The sequence below is a fragment of the Cervus elaphus genome, chromosome 9, assembly GCF_910594005.1.
Source record: "Cervus elaphus chromosome 9, mCerEla1.1, whole genome shotgun sequence".
NCBI lineage: Eukaryota > Metazoa > Chordata > Mammalia > Artiodactyla > Cervidae > Cervus > Cervus elaphus.
Genome location: NC_057823.1, coordinates 54,001,240 through 54,021,627, shown reverse-complemented (window position 1 = coordinate 54,021,627; position 20,388 = coordinate 54,001,240). Strand labels below are relative to the sequence as shown.

At 41.1% G+C, this 20,388-nt stretch overlaps 1 protein-coding gene and 1 non-coding gene across 2 annotated transcripts in view; both read left to right on the top strand.

Annotated features, from left to right (window-relative positions):
* Nucleotides 1–1,914: 1,914 nt before the first annotated feature.
* Nucleotides 1,915–20,388, top strand: part of DIAPH1 (diaphanous related formin 1) — a 108,891-nt gene continuing 90,417 nt past the window's right edge. Inside the window, 1 exon segment of the mRNA XM_043913037.1 lies at nucleotides 1,915–2,287. Within this exon segment, the coding sequence (XP_043768972.1) occupies nucleotides 2,171–2,287 (117 nt within the window). The 5' untranslated portion in view covers nucleotides 1,915–2,170.
* Nucleotides 11,427–11,533, top strand: LOC122701072. Its single transcript, XR_006342922.1, has one exon. It is a non-coding gene; the product is annotated as a U6 spliceosomal RNA (small nuclear RNA).

Below are 20,388 nucleotides of genomic sequence, written 5' to 3'. Positions count from 1 at the left end.
TGCCTTTGTAGGAATATTCTTCTTACTAGCTGCCTGTGTATGAAGAGAGGAAATGGGATGATGATGTATATAATAAAAGTCATAGTTAACATAGTTAACACTTACCTTACATTAGTACCTGTGCATAAGGATTCTACATGGATTATTGTACTCATATATGGGGCATTAATAGAGCATTTAATTAAGAGTTAGACAAACCTGGGCAGATTAGTAGCTTAAGAGAGGGAATAGAGGATGACTTCAGGTTTTTAGTCCTGGGTGTTTGGATTGGTGATGCTAGTTAAGATACACTGAGAAAACACATCAGGTACTTAACACAGTGCCTGATATAAGCAGTTGCTCATTATCTTCATTGTTTATGTGAAGAATGATGCTGGATACTATAGTAGCCACAAATACGGACTCTTCCCTGGAGTTTACAGTCCAGTAGGAAGGAAGAGAAATGCCTTAGTAGATGTAGACAATGGTATGGGAAAGAAGAGTAATACCTGGATCACTCCTTCCATGCTTTGATCCTGTCTGTTTCTCAACACTCTAGCTTAGAAAGTAAGTAGCTGTTTGGGACTGTTTTGGACAAATTGATTTTGAAATGTGCGCTGGGCAGTCCTATGCAACTCTCCATCAGGCAATTAGAAAGTGAAAGGTAAAAGCTGAAGGTCAGATTTAGGAGCCAGCCATTTTGGCAGACTCCTTGTAACATACCAGACCCTAGATTGAGCGCTGGTGGCTCCCTAGTGAGTCACTGGCTGGCCTCCAGGAACATGCAGTTGAAATCTTTTGCTGGTTCTGAGCAAGATAATTAAGTCCAGAGTTTGAAGGCCTACTGGGTGCCACATGCTTTTCACACAAGGGACCAGATGTAGCTGGGAGAATAGAGGAAATTGGTGAGGGAAGAGTCAAGCTAGTAGAGCAAAGAAAACACTTTTGAAGAATGCCTGTTCTTTTCACTCAGTTTGGTTTATGTCAATTCAGTTGAGTTCAGTCGCTCAGTTGTGTCCAACTCTTTGGGACCCCATGGACTGCAGCATGCCAGTCTTCCCTATTCATCACCAACTCCCAGAGCCTACTCAAACTGACGTTAATCGAGTTGGTAATGCCATCCAACCATCTGTTGTCCCCTTCTCCTACTGTTGTCCCCTTCTCCTTTTGCCTTCAGTTTTTCCCAGCATCAGGGTCTTTTCCAGTTAGTTCTTCATGTCAGTAGGGAATCCTTTTTAAACACAGGGCTTGGCAATCAGACCAACCTGGTTTTAATTTTTTTTTTTTTGTCAATTATGTGTCCTTGGGCAAGTCACTTCAGTTGACATTGTACAAATTTCCTGTCCTTAAAATGGTGAGACTAGTGGAATCTGTCACATGCCATTGTGGAGATTCAGTAAGAAAATACTTGTGTTTTTGCATAGGGTCTGGCATAGAACAAGTGTATGGTAAATGGTTAACTATTATTAAGTTTCAGGCACAGCAATGGCAATAACTAGTTTTTCCAGATTAGGAACATGGAACATAGTAGACCTGGGATTTAGAACTAGGTAATTGAACTCCAAAGCTAGTAGAGTTTGCTCTAGCACTGGCCCTGAACCAAGCTCTCTTCTTGGCACATAAATGGTAGCTATCACTTTATTTTTTCGTGTGCTCCATGGGTATTGAACACATAAAAACTATTATCCTGGAAAGCCTGGCACTAAATTTTCTGCCAGGATAAGTCTCTCTCATGCGATTTTTTTGGTTCAGGTAATATCTCGGTCTGGGGGGTGAGAGGGTTCAGGCTTCACAGCCACGTGGGCACTGCGTGGGAGCAGGGAGGCCTGCGCCGCTCCAACCGGCAGGCGGCGCTGTCCCAGAGAGTTACACCGCCCACTCACCACCCCCCCACGTGAGTCCAAATGGTTAGGCCCGCCAGGCAGGTAGTGCGCTTCCGCGGCTTTCCTCCACCCTCTCCCTTCCCCCGTTGGTAGGGGCTGCGGGTCCGGGCGGAAGTGGGGCAGGCGGGCGGGAGCGAGGCGTCGTCGTTGTATATTCATGAGGCGCGCGCAGCCCGGCATGCTAATGAGGCGGGGCGCGGCGGCGGACTGAGAAGCTGCTGGGCGGCGGCGGCGGCAGCGGCGGCGGGCTTGGAGCTGCCGGGCGGGAGCGGCGTGGGCGCGGGGTCACTAGCAACGCAGACCTGGACATGGAGCCGCCCGGCGGGGGCCTGGGACCCGGCCGCGGGACCCGGGACAAGAAGAAGGGCCGGAACCCGGACGAGCTGCCTTCGGCAGGCGGCGACGGCGGCAAATCCAAGAAATTTGTGAGTGTCCCTCCCACCTGGTTCCCTCAGGCTGGCCCCTTAACCGCCCTCAGGACCCAGAGACCCCCCGCAGCTGGCCCCTGGGGTGCACGCCCGTTTCTAGGGAGCCGCCCCCGCGCCTCCCTTCCTCGTTTTGCTCGGTGCTGGGCTCCGAAGCCCGACCTCCGACCATTCTGGGACCTCGGGAATCCCCGGAGTCCCACCCGGCTCTTGCCCTGGCAACCTCGGGGCTTTCTTCACCCCCCTTCTCCCCTCCCTCATGTTCTGCCCTTACCCGCGTAGCCCTGGACAGTCTCAACCCTATCTCTTCCCTCTCAGCCCCACTTCCTTTCTTCTTCCTCCGTTACCCGAACACGCCTTCTCTATCTCTAGCCTCAGTGCTTTTCTGGGTCCATTTTCTCTTCTTACCCTTCCCCCCTTTTTTGGTTTCTTCTTATTTGCTTCTTCAAAGGTCACTTCCTTCCCCAAGCTTGATCCCTTTCACCTGCTAACTTTGCTCCCGCCCAGTCCCCTCTCTGGGCCCTCAGCCGGGTGTCACCTGATAATCCTTCCCCTCAGGAATGTTACCTGACTTGGGCGCTACCTTCCCTCTTCCCTTGGACGTTTGTCCTTGTGACTGCAGAAATGGGTTCCTGCCCAGTTCCTATGATCGTTGGGTATGACGGTAGTTGGCTGTCCAGTATTTCCCCATCCAGAGAACCTGTCTCTTTGCCCTGTTGCTAATCGGTCTCTTGTTAGGGGATTGGAACTTCTCTCAAGAATATGCCCTTCTTGACTTAAGAGTGGTGATCACCCTCCCCCACGGGGAAGAAGTTGGACTAAAATGGTCCAGAAGTTTTTGAGTACCTGATTATATTGTCTTCTATGCATTTTCATGATGACAGCCTCGGCTCTTCCGCTACCTCCTGTGCCCAAGGCTACACTGATAACCTTTTTCCCGACCTGTAGAAGAGTCAGACTTTCTTCAGGTGCCAGTTACTTCCAATCTGAAAGAATACTGGTGTTCATGTAACACCGTGGTATCTTATTATCTTTGCCCACACTGAATCTTGGTTTTTACTCTATCTAGGGAAAGATAGGGGGCGCTGTCCAAGATAGGGCGTCTTGGATCTTAATAACCGTTCTTAACTAGTTTTGTAGTCTTCTCTCTCAGGTAATTCACTCTGCCGCCCCAATGTCTCTTTCTACTAACCAGATGGTTTCTAACTTTCCCTCTTTCTCTTTTCTCTTATCCCCACCCATTAGCATTCTGACGCAACTCCACAAGTTTGGGAAGAAAACTGAGAAAGTGATGAAAACAGGAAGATAATGTTGCTTTGGGATGTACAGGGTTGAGCTGTGGAGAGTACTGAACAGATTTAAAATAGTGACTCATCTCTTCCTACCTATTTCCATCAAGACAGGTGCTTCTGGACTGTCCTTTCCAGTGACTATAGGCTGTCAAGTCAGTGCCTGTTTTTATCTGGTGACTATCTTTTTTTCCCCCCAGAAATGTGGGTTTAATAGTAGTGACAACTTTCCCTCACTGGTGATCAAAGCAACATTCTCCCAGGTTTCTTTAGGATAAGCATGACACTCTAGTTAGGGAGCTTTCCTGCTAAGTCTTAAGCTTTAGGGCCCGTGTATCTTCTATTTCTGTATCCTTTTGTTTTGCTTTTGTTTCCATGGGTACTATTTGACCTTACTCACCCGAATTCCAGCTATTTTTGCTGATTTATAGTGACCTTTGTGACTTGTAAATGTTTTTCAAATTCTAAATGGAATTTTATGTGTGCTTTTGTTTTACCCAACATGAGTTTCACTAATTTGTGAATTCTGCTAAGTATTTGGGGCTGAAAGGTGAGATACCTGAGGAAATTGAACTTCTTTTCACCTGTTTTTGGAATGTCCATGGAGTCTTGTGTATGCTGAGTGGATTTGGCTCAGAGTTGTTGGTATTTGCTTTAGGGAGGGTGGAGCTGAACCAAGTTCTCTTTTTCTTTCGAGGTGTTTTTCTTAACTCTTAATCTGCTGAATTTTTAGAAAATATGTAACACACACAGGTAGTGAGGAGAATTGCATTCCTGGCTGGGGGTTGGTAGGTTTCCAGGAAAGTAGTGCTGTTTAACCCCTTTATTGCCAACTATACCATACCTCAAGGCTTTACCATATTCTTTCTCATTGCTTTTTATGTAAGAACTCTGTGGAAATGAGAGCCGAGAAGGAGCATTGCAATCCACTTCTCTTTGTGTCTGTGTATGTATGTGGGGGTGGGTAGAGTGGGTGAGATTGCTGGTTTGCTTCTGTTACCCATGGCTTAGTTTTCTTGAACTGTAGGCTAAAAGTGAAGTCAAAGGGGTTTCGCCTACTCCACCTTTTCTAGTGTGTGTCCTCGGGAACTCCATTAAGAATACATTTTATAAAACTGCACTCGTTTGGACTGAGTGTGCCTGAAGATTATTTGTTTGCATCTGAGGAGTTACTAATCCCTTTAGCTGCTGTATACCTTTCCAAGCTTATGCGGATTCTAAGTGCAGATCAACTGATGAGAATACAGAACTCACAAGTTACCAAAGATTTGCTCTTTACTCTTTGAGGTAGCTTGTGTGGAAAGGACACAAAGAGCCTAAGTTGAAAAAGTGGTGAGGATCATCTTTTTAAAACATGTTCGAGATGCAAATGTGTGTGGTGAAGCCATGCTATCTGGTGTTCTATTCCTTGGTTCTTCAGTCTGTCTCTGGGTGGGCCATGAGCTTATCCCTCGTCCAGCATTATTTCAGTTCCTTTCGGAAGCCCTTAAGACAAAGGAAGATAAAAATGCTAAATGAACAGTGTTTTCTTACTTTTTAGCAGTGATGAGTGTGGGTGTCAGATAGACTGATTTCTGAAATATGTGTAAGGGGAGTAAGTGTAAGCAGGATGTTAGGAGGCTGCAGAGCATTTCTGCATTTTGTAGACTACATGTCTTCCCGTACAATCAAGGATTGATCTGTTTTAAGAAAGACTATTGCATCTTGATTCAGCTAGGAGCCTAACTTTGTAAAACAAGCTTAATGTGGGATTAGAGACAGTACAAGGTATGTACTTTTAAAAATCTTGTTTATTGTTGGACATCTATGTTAAATTTTTACCATGTTGCAGTTTCTAAAAGCAAAGTGAGAGTGAAAGTACGTTTAGTTGTAGATCCCTGTCCATCCAAAATGAGAGCAAGGATGAAGGATGCTAGGCAGAATTTTAAACAAATATTAGGAAAGGTGAAGATTATAAAAGAAGTAGAGTTGTTCCTGCTTCTTTCCTCTTAAAGATACTAACTTTGATCCAAAAGGTCGCTCAAAACCAAGGAGTATGCAGAGAACTTTATACAAGTCATTTGTGTTTTTTGAAAGTTGATAAACACAGGGATTACATAGTTTGAAAAGAGGGAGGGAAACCTACAGGAATGTTACTGAGAGTTTGAGATGACTGCATGATACCTGAAAAATTTGCTCTCTGCCTGCCTAGTCTTTAAAGACAGAGCCCAAGGATCACTGGATAATGTTATTTTCACTTGTCTCTAAGGAAATCCTCTTCATAGGAGGTGAAACTGAAGGAATGCCTCAGCATTTAAATCTCTTGAGAGAGTTGTTAAATGTTGGGATATTTTTATGAAAAGAGTTGAAAATTTTATGACTTGTTAATTGTTTATTTAAAAAGCTAAGAAAATAGTAACAAGTGAGGAATGATTTAACTTTGTTGATGGGTATACAGGTCAGAATAGACTAATTTTATTCCCTCTGTGGTAAAATCACTTTTTGTTACCCCTGGGGTGCTCAGTGTATTTTGTAAATGGATTGCCAAGTTATTCTTGGAGAGTGTTATATTTTCAGTGAAATGTAATAGAGGCTTAAAAGATAAGGTGTGAATTAGAAGAACAGGTTAATGTTTATTAACAGGAAATACTCGGTATTGTAGAGAAACAGTTTGTACATGCAGGTGGTGTTTTCTATCATTTTGTGTCTCAGTTGAAATCATTCATGACTACCAAAAGCATCCCCATATTCAAACAAACCTTGTGTTTTTATTTATTATGTTGAACCTTCTATTCTTTATCACTTTTATTTGAAAGCAGTAGGGAAAAAATCACCACTTGCTAACCAGCAGAGCACCATTGATTGGTTGTCCCTGATTAGGGTTAGGTGAGACCAGGTGAGACCGTGCCAGCCCTCTCTCCCTACCCTGCTGTCTGTCATTCCCTCCCTCTTTGTTTTTTTAATATTGCCCAGCTGCTGTAAGAGCTGATTCTAGCCCTTTGGATATCCAGGCCTTTGGGGAATCAGTAGTAGTAAAAGATGTTGATGCTGAAATTTCTTAAAACTTCAAAGCTAAAATTGAAAAGTAAAGAATATTTTCATCACTATGAACATATCTTATTATCTACCTGCTTTTTTTTTTTAACAATTTTTCTTTTTTTTCCAAACAATTTTTCTAATCGAAGAACTCTTTTTTAAGAGAGTAAAGTTACTGAAGGAAAAGGGAAATTGAGACCAGTATTTTAAGGAATTTTACCACTGATTACAGGATAACTCTGGGTTAATCATTGTTCTTTCAACTTGGAGATTCTTACTTCATTCATTATTAACGCTTGCTATGAATGGTAGTCTTAAAATTTTAGAGTTGGAAGGGCCTTTAAATGTCATCAAGCCCAAACACCCACTCAGTGCAGCAGCAATCCCTTCTTACAGTTGTAGGTTGAAAATTGAATAAATAACCAGCTGAGGAAAAAAGCATAGATTTTGGATTCTACATTTCCTTTAGTAAATTTCAGGATCTTGGAAGAAAGTGATCATGTAAAAGGAAGAGATATGCTAGAAACTCTGAGACAGAAAATATTGAAGAAAGTGACTCTGTTGTATAGTTCTGTGACAATTAGGGAGTATCAATTTGTCCTTTAAATAGTTGCTTAAATTTTCTTCCCTCCAAGAAGGGGGATGAGACGGATAAGGGGACACAAGAAAGAATTATCATAATGAACTGAATTAAGAGAAACACGTTGCATTCGTGTGTGGAAGCCATGTTGTATGGAAGATGGGAAATTTTATCCTTGGCTGTGATTATAAGTGGTCTTTAGGCAGTAGCTGCTTTGGCATTTTGTCAGGGTAGCAGATACAGGTAGAGTTTATGGTGTCCTAGAAGATTTTTCCAGGTTTCTGATTGTGACTTATTCCCTGTTTTAGGAATAATACTGTTTGAAAGCAATAGGATTTTCATTTTCTTTTAAGACTTAGCATACTTTAAGGATCCAGCAGAGATTGATTTATAAACTGTCTTTGATCCTAAAGGTTACAGAAAACCAAGGTAGTAGGCTTATATCTCAGATATAGCTGCTTTTTTAAAACTATGTTAGAACTTGAGGGTCAAGTAAAAAGATAACCCTCACTTCCCCTCTCGTCCCCCCTTCCTCCGCCTGCCGAGTAGCTCATACTTTATTTACTTTATTCAGGGTCTTCACCTTTCTGGCTGTTAACCCTAACCATCTTTTTTTATTGGTGTATAATTAACATATAATAAACAGCATATATTTAGTGCACAATTTGTGAAGCCATTACCATCGTCAAGATAATGAATATATCCCACACCCTCAACAGTTCCTTCTGCCTCATTGTAATCTCTCCTTCTCACCCCTCCTTGTGCCCCAGTGCTCGGGTAACTAATCACTGATTTGCTTTCTTTAACTGTAGATTGTTTGTATTTTCTAGAAGCTTATATAAATGGTATTATACACAATATGAATCCTTTCTTTTGGCTTCTTTCAGCATAATGTATTTATGTTAGCTATATTAATAGCTCATTTTTTTTATTGCAGAGTAGTATTACATTGTATGGGTTTACCATAATTTATTTTTTTATAATTTTATTTATTTATTTTGGCTGTGCTGGGTCATCATTGCTGCCCAGGCTTCTCTTTAGTTGTGGTGCACAGGTTTCTCATTGTGGTGCCTTGCCTTGTTGTAGAGCATGGGATCCAGGGTACTCAGGTTTCTGTAGTTGCGGCATCTGGGCTCAATAGTTGTGGCTGCCAGGCTCCAGAGCACAACCTCAGTGGTTGTGGTGCACTGGCTTAGTTGCCCCGCTGAATGTGAGATCTTCCTGGATCATAGATCGAACCTGTGTCTCCTGCATTGGCAGGCAGCTCCTCTACCAGTGAGCTACCAGGGAAGCCCCTACCATAATTTATTTATTTACCATATAGACATTTGAATTGTTTCCAGTTTGGGGGCTTTGATGTTTGGATTGTTTCTAGTTTTGGTTCTTTATTGTTTTGCTGGGAACATTCATGTACAAGTTTTTGTCTGGGCATACGCCTTTATTTTTCTTTTGTAAATACCTAGGAGTGGAATGACTTGGCTATGTGATACGGCTATGATTAACTTTCCAAGAAATTGCCAAACTGTTTTCCCAAATGGTTGTACCATTTTACAGTTTCACAAGCAGTGTATGGGTTCTGGTTCCTTGTCAGCTCTTCGTATGATCAGTTTTAAATTTTAGCCATTCTGGTGAGTGTGTGAGAGCTTCCCAGGTGACTCAGTGGTAAAGAATCTGCCTGCCAGTACTGGAGATGTGTGTTCCATCCCTGGGTTGGAAAGATACCCTGAAGGAAGAAATGGCAACCCACTCCAGTATTCTTGCCTGGAGAATTCCATGGACGTAGGAGCCTGGCAGGCTGCAGTCCATGGGGTCACAAAGAGCATGCATGCACACATGCACAGTGGGTATATATAGTGTGGACACAGAATTTGTCTGCCATTTCAGTAAGCAAAGGATGTTGTGGCCATAAAGCCATCAGCCACTGTTGGGGTCACTGATGGTGTACCCTGAGGGGAATTCAGGAAGGAGAAAAACAGGTTGCCAGCCACCAAGTCATGAGTCACTGTAGCTGTCCTGACAGTGCACCCTGAGTGGAATTCAGGATGGAGAGAAATAGGATACTGGCCTTAGGTAGTTAAGATGTGTATCAGAGGAATGATTCAGTAAGCCTGTACTCTTACATCTTCCCATGTACAGAAAAGTGCTGAAATCATTAACTTGAGATAATCTGTTTTGTAATTAGCAGTAATCAGTTGATGTGCAACCTCATGTTTTTTTCCCAGCAAAAATTCCTATGTATCCCAGTTCCTTTCTTACATCTTTGGAATGGTCCCTCAGAGCTGTCTGAGAGACTGCCATCCCAGGCTGTAGTCCTCAGTAAGGCCTTTGATTAAAACATAAATTTCAGCTTTTTAGATTGTGTGGCTTTTTTTTTGTTTTTTTTTTTCAGTCAACAAATGGTATCTCAGTGTGGCTTTTTTTTTTTTTTTTTGCAGCACCAGGTTTTCATTGCTATGAGCAGGGGCTACTCTGCTGTGCATGGGCTTCTTGTTGCAGTGGCTTCTCTCGTTGCGGAGCATGAGCCCTGGGCATGTGGGCTCGGTAGCTGCGTCTCAGGGGCTCCAGTAATTTTGGCACGTGGGCTTATTAGTTGCTCTGAGGCATGAGGAATCTTCCCTGACAAGGGATCGAACACCTCTCCCCTGCACTGGCAGGTGGATTCTTTACCGCTGGACCCCCAGGGAAGTCCTCAGTGTAGCTTTAATTTGCATTTCTTTAATGATGTTGAGCATCTTTTCGTGTGTTTACTTGCTCTCTGTATATCTTCCTTGAAGTATCTGTTCAAAAATTTTGCCCACTTAAAACTTTCTATTACAGTCTAAATACAAGTCCTTTGTTGGATATATATTTTACAAATGTTTACTTCCTCCTGTGACTTGCCTTTTCATTTTCTTAACAGTATATTTTGAAGAACAAAAATGTTTAGTTTTGATGAAGACCAATTTTTTCTTTTTAAATTAATTTTTATTGGAGTATAGTTGCTTTATAGTGTTGTTTAGTTTCTGCTGTACAACAAAATGAATCAGCCGTACATATAATATATCTCCTCCTTTTTGGACTGAAGTCCAATTAATTATTTTTGCTTTTTGTATCATATTTCAAAAATCTTTGCTAAAATCACAGTCACTAAGATATTTTTCCTAAAGTTTTAAAGATTTAACTCAAATTCTTCTCTTATCACTGTGGAAATGTGAGTTATATTCCACATGTTCTCTTTGGGGTGTAAATTTTCACCTGTGGACAAGACAGACAATTTCCAATTCTTTTAGGATTGGGGACCTTTGAGATTCTATTTATCCTGAAAGCATTTGCATCTCTTATGTGGCGATAGAAACCTTTTGTTTTCCTGTACTCAGTGTGTTACAGGTTGTATAATGCCAATCTTCCTATCTATAAATATTAATGATTGTTCAGCATCTTTATAGATAGGAAGATTACTTCATTGCAGACCGTAAGGACAGGGAGTAATAATAACAGTAAGAGTAACAATAATAATAGCACTTGTCTGTTATACTTACTTAGCCCTAGTGCTGCACTGAAGAGTTCTAGACTCATTATTGATCTACATCAATCTTATAAAATAGGTACTGTTATTATTCCCACTTTATAGGTAATTAAACTGAAACTCAGTGTGATCAAGCAACTTGCTTTAGGTCATAGAACTGGAATTCAAAGCTAGGTCTAGCCGATTAAAAAATAAAACACACACACACAAAACCATGTTTTTATTTACTGCATTGTGTTGACAGTTTATAAGTGTCCAGTTTTTTTCACTTGTATAGTGTCAAAGGAATTCTATAGTGTCATAGAAAATTTTGATGGTATATCTTTAGAGCCCTTTGACTACTGTGGTTTATTAAAACTGGACTTTCCTTCAGTTCAGTTAGTGGAAAAGAAGTATTGAGTCTAGGTGAACAAAGTGCAGTGGCTAAATACCTAACTGCCTTTTGCATTTAATAATTTAGACTTTAAACCACTGCAGGAATCTTAATTAAATCTTTCTTTTCTTCAGCATGTAAAAGTAGCTTATTATAGTGCATGCAAAAGCTATCTTTCTCCTGGTTATTAAAAAGTTGTCTAAATTATTATTTTTAAAATGTAACCATGTCTCTTTTGTAAATAGAACAGCTCTAACAGCATCACCTGTCAGGAATTACTGTCAAGAGCAACAAGCAGTGGTGACGTGCAGGGAGGAGGAAGCTGCTGCTAGACCCACTCTCTAGTTGTCTTCTCTGTCTGTTAGAACTGGCCCTGAGTGCTCACTTCGGCAGCACATATACTAAAATTGAAATGATACAGAGAAGATTAGCATGGCCCCTGCACAAGGATGACACGCAAATTTGTGGAGCGTTCCATATTTTTTAAGGTCCCTGGACCCCCAGCCCCAGCAGGAGCACAAGAGGAAGAGAGAGTTCCTCAGCTGCCGGGGAGTCCTTGCCCCACCTCCATCCTCCACCACACTGAGAAACTCCCGACCTCCACACAGTTTCCATCCCCAAGGCCCTGAGGAAGGGGAGGGGCTTAGGGAGCCCTGCCTTGTTGTGTAGCCATCAATAAAAGTACCTTATACCCAGGAAAAAAAAAAGACTGGCCCTGAAACTCAACCATAAAGATTGCAAATGGTTACCAACTCCAGCGTCTTTCCTGAGTCTGGGAACTGCTGAAGTTTATTCTCTAGACCTAGCAGTTGGTTAATAATTAAGACATTGCCACAGAGGTCCAGGTACCTGGAAACTAGGATTTTCTGTATGATTGGTGGCAAAGAGTAGAGAATACAGTTTCCTTGTTTGTGTGAATCTGCCCTAGATCCAAAAGGTGGAAGATCAAGAAGTCATGTGGTTGACGTAACAGGTTCAGTCCATGCATTTTAAGAGGTTGTAATCTCATCCATGGCTGTAGAAGAATGGACAGGAAAAGCTCAAAGGCCATAAGCATAGGAGTGGGGACCTTTGAGATTCTGTTTGTCCTGAAAGCATTTTCACTGCGTATGTGGTGGTGGAAACCTTTTGTTTTCCTGTACTACTCAGTGTGCTATAGGCTCTAGCTGTTCAAAAGTTGTAGAAATTCAGAGAATTTAAGGAATTAAGTGGAAAGATTACTGAACTGAGAGTCAGAAGACCTAAGATTCAGAATCTTAGAATGCTGGAGGTGAAAAGGATGGTTAAAAGTTATTTAATTCATATCTCTTATAGATAAAGAAATGTGGGCCTAGAGAAGTGATCTGTCCAAATTTACAGCTAGGACTAGAACCCCCATCTCTCATTCCCAGTGACATATTCTTTCCATATATTTCTACTTAGTCTGACTCTGCTACTAATTAACCATGTGAACTCTGGGCAAGTGACTCCTCTTTTCTTGGTCTTTTCTTATGAAATGAGAGAATTATTAATAGCGTGAATGATTTCAAAGATCTATACTAATATCCCAAACTCTGCATGAATAATTTAGAATATAGTTGCGGGCAATGCTAGTTAGCTTCATAGAAGATGGGGAACATGATCAGCCCTGGAAATAAATCCAAGGATTGGTAGAGGAGAGGGGGAAGGGGTTTCATGGGGTGGGGAGTGGTGTGAATACAGGCTCAAGTTTGAATGTGTGGCTATAGTAAAAAGAAATGGCCTGGTTATAGCCATCAAGAGGATAGTGGGAGATGAATCATTTAAAGAAAGCCACTTCATAGAGATTATTTTATCCCTGGGAGGAGCTTTTAGGTTCTCTTTCTGTAGAAACCTATAGAAAGCAGGACTGAAAATTTGCATTTGGTAGCATGTCACGATGCATGTTGATGCAGTTTTTGGCCTTGTGAATATGTGATGGTGAAGAACTTGAATACATTAGTCTTAAGGTTCCAGCAAATCACTTCTGCTGCCAAGATGGAGTTTAGATAGTTGTTTGTTTGATTTCCATTCCTTTTCCATTATAATAATCCAGCTTCTCAAACATCCAGTGATCATTCTAGATTTTAAAAGATGTAACTGTCTTCATCTGGAGTCAAATTGTAGACTCAGGTAGGAACTGCCATTGAGGGAACAGTCTGAGCCTATCTTTGGGTCTTTTCATTTTCTTCTAAACATACTCCAGCACAGTGCAGTGTAGGTTTTGATCACATGCTAATTTGAAATGTTCTTTAGTCTTTTGTAAAGGCACTATATATGAAGAGAAAGAGAATATGATATTGAGATCTCTTTTGGGGAGGGTGGGTCATACCTCCCATCTAGCTTGTAAGGTATCTAAGATCAGTGATGGAGTTTAGTTCATGTTAGCAATATCCTGTTAACGTATTTTAGTTTTACTGTTAGTCTTCTGAATCTTGGGATTACTTTCAAGGTTCTCCATTTCTGTGATCTAATGACAGTTTTGAAAACATTAGTCCTCTCACCAAGGTAACGGTAAGGCAAAGAGAATCACTGATATGACTATACCAGACCAGAAGAACTCTGTTGAGAAAAGATTTTAATTTTCTCTAGAGATAGTATCTTAAGTTTTTGTCTTGTGTTTAATGAAGGGACATGTCTATAGGATTAAAAATCTCAGCATTATTTCACACAGAACAGGGCTGCCAACTTTTGTCATTATAAATGAGAGCAGTATTTGGCCCAATCGTCTTGGGATTGATAACATACATTTGGGGCTTCCCTGGTAGCTCAGATGGTGAAGAGTCTGCCTGCGATGCAGGAGACCCGGGTTTGATCCTAGGGTCTTTAACATACAGTTAAAGTGAACAATTGCTAAGTCCCTGTGTTACTGAATCTGTTAGTACAGTAGTCTTTCATAGCTTTACATAGAATATTAAATTAAAGGTCTACATAGAATAAAGAAGATGAAGATGAGTCTTCAAGTCCCTAGGATATGTCTGGCTCTCCACGAAAAATGCTGCTGGCAGTAAGATTGCCTTTGTTTTTTCTCCAAAGTCACATATTTCTGCCTATAGCAATGGAGTTCCTTCAGTTCCTTCATTTGGCCTTAGAAGCAAAGTTGTTTTGGACTCTTCTAAAATTATTTCATCTTGCTTTCATGGGGCCTAAAGAGATATTTTTAGTTTTGTTAGTTTTTGTGAAAGATGTGTGTCAGGCTCCCCAGGCATAGAGGTTTCTAGTGATTTCTTGATTCTGGTATTTTAAAAAGATGGGAGTTGGCCTTAGTTGGCAGCTCTTTGCATCCGTCAGGGTTTGTTCGTTACTTACTTCTAGGCCCATGGGTGACGTCTGTTTCCTGTGATTGAAACCACAAGAAGTGGTGAGAAGCCACTGTAGGATATGTCCTATTCAGCAAGCAACAGGCATTGGGCTGCCCTCAAAAGAGCAGTAGTAACTAAGCACTGCTTTTAAGGGTCCCTGAAGAGACCCTAGACATGATCTGACCCAGCCTCCTCATCTTAACATGAGAAGGCCACTGAGGCCTAGAGGTATGAAGTTGCCCAAGGTCATGTAATTAGGTGAGTTAGCTTTTAGACTCCACTAACTGTTCATTATTCTTTCTCATATTGCATTTTGTAACTAAAGTTTATTAACCGTGCCCTGCCAGAGTGTTTCCTTAAGCAAAGTACTACTGGAAAAGAGTAAATGCTCATGGGCATTTTGAATATGAAGATTGGATGATGTTGCTTTGCCTTTAGAGGCTGTGCTATGATTTTTTATACTTTTCTTTTGAAATGACTTTTACATATATTTTCAAAATAGCACAGTCTAAGAACCTTCAATTTTTAAATTTTTATTTCACTTAGTATTTGAACATTTTAGTCATTATCTTTATGCACAGATATTTTTTACAATATTGCAATTACAGTTTCTACATGTTTTCTTCTTGTAAAACAGTGTCATAAACATTTTTCAGCTTTCTCATCTTTGAAAATTACTACTTTTTGAAGTGGAAATTTGTTTTTCCTAACCACACCACATGGCTTGTGGGATCTTAGTTCCCCCCACCAGGAATCAAACCTGGGCACCCAGCAGTGAAAGCAGAGTCCTAACCACTAGACAGCCGGGAAATTCCTTGGAAATGTATTTTCATTATAAAAGTGATTTTCATTATTCTCATTTTCTAAGAGATATAGATGTGTATAAAAATGAAGTAAAACAATCCCCTCTCTTGTTTACCAGAAATCATACTTATTTTTCAATAATTAGATCCAAAGAGAAAAATACATATTAATATATGGAAGTCTCTTTGGAGTCCGAGTACTTTGGCATGAAATTCTGTAATGTGTTTGCGTTAGAACATAGTTCCACACAAGTACAGGTGCTGGAAGTATTAGAAAGTTCTTGTTTTAACTCTCGATTATACCAGTATTTCTCGTTACAGAGGAGTAATGAGATTTCACCTCATGCTGTCTCCCTACTCCCTTCCCCAAATTTTCGCAAAATCTTAGTTCTAGATTTCTAACAGGCCAGTAAATGTTTGCTGTGGTTTTGTAAGATCAAGTTTGGCTTTTTGAGTAGTAGTATAATTTTTGGATCAGTTAAGCTATTGTCAGTAGGCCCTGATGACTTCTATCCTCACATCATTCAGGAATGATGTGAGGATAAAAGAAAAGAGGTGTAACCATCATTTAGAAATGAAGGGTTTGGAATGGTGTTTAACACAAGGTGGCCTCACACTCAGGGCCTGTGTGTGGCAACAGTGTCAGCTGCAGGAGCTTCCTGTCTGCAGGCCTTTGGGTGTGTCAGTCACAGGCTCACCCATGAGGAAGGGTAGACGTTCTGCTTCTCACATCACAACATGGGAGGAGAAGACCGTTGCTACGGAGATTGGGAAACAGCATTCCTGAGTCATTGACTGTTTCCAAATGAATGAACAACACCCCTTTTTTCCTTAGCTTGTCTAAGCTAAGGCAGTAAAGAGATCTAATAAGAAAGTAAAGAACAAGTATCAGTATTTGGATCTTGAGAAATATGTCAAAACTTTGGAAAAGTAGGTTAACATTATTTATTGCTTTCTATTTATGTATTTGGAAGTTTTATTAGAACCTTCAGATGTTTGAAAGAGAGGAAGCTTTACTTACTCTGTTCTCTCACACAAATGACAGACTCTGTGTGCACCTCCTTCCTGACAGCAGAGGAGATGGGCGTGTCTGCCACACCATGTGACACATTGGTCAGAAACTCAGTTCAGCTCAGTCGTGTCCGACTCTTTGTGATCCCATGGACTGCAGCACGCCAGGCTTCCCTGTCCATCACCAACTCCCGGAGTTTACTCAAACTCATGTCCATTGAGTCGGTGATGCCATTCAGCCGTCTCATCCTCTATCGTCCCCTTCTCCTCCCGCCTTCAATCTTTCCTAGCATCAGAGTCTTTCTAAATGAGTCAGTTCTTTGTATCAAGTGGCCAAAGTATAGGAGTTTCAGTTTCGGCATCATTCCTTCCAATGAATATTCAGGATCGATTTCCTTTAGGATGGACTGGTTGGATCTCCTTGCAGTCCAGGGGACTCTCAAGAGTCTTCTCCAACACTGCAGTTCAAAAGCATCAATTCGGGCTTCCCTGGTGGCTCAGAGGTTAAAGCGTCTGCCTGCAATGTGGGAGACCTGGGTTTGATCCCTGGCTCGGGAAGATCCCCTGGAGAAGGAAATGGCAACCCACTCCAGTATTCTTGCCTGGAGAATCCCATGGATGGAGGAGCTTGGTGGGCTACAGTCCACGGGGTCGCAAAGAGTTGGACACAACTGAGCGACTTAACTAACTAACCACTCCAGTATTCTGGCCTGGAGAATTCCATGGACTGTATAGTCTTCAGTTCATGGGGTCACAGAGTCAGACACGACTGAGTGACTTTCACAAAAAAATAAATAAATAAAATTTAAAAAAACCAAAAGCATCAATTCTTCGGCACTCAGCTTTCTGTATAGTCCAACTCTCACATCCATACATGACTACTGGAAAAACCATAGCCTTGACTAAACAGTAGGAAACTAGGGCTTTAGAACCTGAGTACTTGCTTTATTGGCAGCTTGCTTTCACAACCCCTGAGTTCTTTGTAGTGCAAGGGGGTGGCAGTTTGTTTTGGATGGACGTAGGGGAAGAATGCAATGTTCCCAGTCTGGTTTCCACCTGTTCTGCTGAGCTGGAAGAGTGAAACCTGAGTGGACTGTCCTTCCTGGAGGCTATCAGCTATCTAGGATGCAGGCTCTGCCAGTCCCAGGCTTCAGGATGAGCTAAGCTGGAGGCAAAAGTTTACCTTCTCCTTTTCTTCAAGAGACTTGCCTTGTTGGACAACTAGAGAACTATTAGAATATACTGGACCTATCTGTCAGAGGATTGATTCTAATATTAATATAGTTTTCCCCCTCATTTTAATAATAGTTGGGAAATGTCTATTGGAAAGCAGACTCTCATCAGTTTTAGATGGTTATGAGGGAAATTGAGTTTGTTGCTTTAATTTCTAAGTAAATTGCTTCCAGTTTATAAGTAAATTAATGAAAAAGGGAATGGAATATAGGTACCTAATGTTCTTTATATGGCATTTCTCACTTGTGCTTCACATAGGCTACTGCTTAGAATCTTTCCAGGCTCCCTGGTTTGTATCAGGAAACATACTGATTCTGGAAGGCAGGGGTAGACTGAAAGAAGTCTTTTAATTAGGAATGAAAGATCTTGGACTCCTCTCTACTGTGTTTCCTTTGTTGTCTCTTGCATGAATTCTGACAATACTGAGTTTAACTGTGGGGCTGCCCAGGCAGTGTGGAACTAAGTGGATAAGCTGCTACAGTCTTTCTTACTCCTTTAGCACATTTTCCTTAGCAGTCACGGAGAATGGGAGTGTGCCATCTCATTCCTGGGGTCTGCTAGATAATCTTCAGTTTTCTTTCCCTGAGACACATTTAACTTTATAAAGGTAAATTAGCTTTATAGTTCATGTTTTTCAGTTTCTCGTCATTTTTTGCTTCTCTTCTGTAGACTTCCTTTCCTCAGATATACCCTTTTCCTTTGATTTTCTTTTTCCAAGTGGGTACTTCAGTTCTACACAACTCCTGTTGAGTCTTTTGGCACCAGAAAGTAATGATGTCAGAATCTAGTTTGTTTCTCTGTAAATGGTCAATGAGGTATTGACTCATTCAGTGCCATCTTTGGGCCATGATTTGAAAATGGAAGGGAAGGTTTCCTACATTGGAAGGTATCCATTATTTCCTTCTCTCTAGTTCTAATTGACTTCTTTATAAGGAGTGGGAATTGAAGGGAGTTTCATTGGTTCCATCATCATAAAATATATACCTTTTACAAAGCACTTTGCGAAACAAAGTGCTTTACATCTATTTTATTATTCTTCACAGAAGCCCTGTGAGACAACATAGTCCTAAAGATAGGAAGACTGAAATTGTGATGGATAAAAAGAAAAACTTACATTACCTTTTCTGTCCTTTAGTGGAAACATAGCAAATCTTGTGGCAAAGCTGGAATGGGATTCTTTGGTAACTGAATTCAAGTTTTTGTTATGATCATCCATTGCCTCGCTATCCTAAGAAACAATGTCAGTCCTGTACTAAAATAAAAAAATTGAATCAGAGCCAGACCTTTCTCTCTGTTCACTTTGATTCTGAGTGACAGATACCTTACCTGTTCCTTCCTGGGTAGGTGTATTAGGACTTGGAAGGAAACTATTGTTGGCTACGGTGAGACTTATTTCCCATTTTACCCATAGGTAGCCTATGTCTTTGTTTCTTTGTTGTTGTTTAGTCACTCCATCCTGTTTGACCTCCTGGACTGTAGTCTGCCAGGCTCCTCTGTCCACAGAATTTCCCAAGCAAGAATACTGGAATGGGTTCCTATTTCCTTCTCCACTCAGGGTCCCCTGGCCTTATTCATAGGGGAAGACATTATTCTCAAAAGTTTTGTCTGAGCTGTCTACAACAATCGTAAGGTACTGTCATAAACCTTGACTTGAAACTTTTCCTTTGTTTGTTCATTTCAATAAAGTAATGAATAAATTAATATACTGGACTTAGAATGATGCTCCTAAATCTAGAGTGATGATAATTTTTAAAATGTTTATTAACTATTAGACATGTGAAATGGCAAGAATACACAGAAGAACTATACAGAAAAGATCTTCACGACCCAGATAATCACGATGGTGTGATCACTCACCTAGAGCCAGATATCCTGGAATGTGAAGTCAAGTGGGCCTTAGGAAGCATCACTACGAACAAGCTAGTGGAGGTGATGGAATTCCAGTTGAGCTATTTCAAATCCTAAAAGATGATGCTATGAAAGTGCTGTACTTAGTATACCAGCAAATCTGGAAAACTCAGCAGTGGCCACAGGACTGGAAAAGGTCATTTTCATTCCAATTCCAAAGAAAGGCAATGCCGAAGAATGTTCAAACTACCGCACAATAACACTCATCTCAAATGCTAGCAAAGTAATGCTCAAAATTCTCCAAGCCAGGCTTCAACAGTACATGAACCGTGAACTTCCAGATGTTCAAGCTGGTTTTAGAAAAGGCAGAGGAACCAGAGATCAAATTGCAACATCCGCTTTATTGACTGTGCCAAAGCCTTTGACTGTGTGGATCACAATAACTATGGAAAATTCTGAAAGAGATGGGAATACCAGACCACCTGACCTGCCTCTTGAGAAATCTGTATGCAGGTCAGGAAGCAACAGTTAGAACTGGACAGGGAACAAGGGACTGGTTCCAAATAGGAAAAGGAGTACATCAAGGCTGTATATTGTCACCCTGCTTATTTAACTTTTATGCAGAGTACATCATGAGAAACACTGGGCTGGATGAAGCACAAGTTGGAATCAAGATTGCCGGGAGAAATATCACTAACCTCAGATATGCAGATGACACCACCCTTATGGCAGAAAGTGAAGAACTTTAGTTCTTGATGAGCCTCTTGATGAAAGTGGAAGAGGAGAGTGAAAAAGTTGGCTTAAAGTTCAACGTTCAGAAAACTAAGATCATGGCATCCAGTCCCATCACTTCATGGCAAATACATGGGGAAACAGTGGAAACAGTGGCAGACTTTATTTTGGGCGGTTCCAAAATCACTGCAGATGATGACTGCAGCCATGAAATTAAAAGACACTTACTCCTTGGAAGAAAAGTTATGACCAACCTAGAGAGCATGTTAAAAAGCAGAGACATTACTTTGCCAACAAAGGTCTGTCTAGTCAAGGCTATGGTTTTTCCAGTAGTCATGTATGGATGTGAGAGTTGGACTATAAAGAAAGCTGAGTGCCAAAGAATTGATGGTTTTGAACTATGGTGTTGGAGA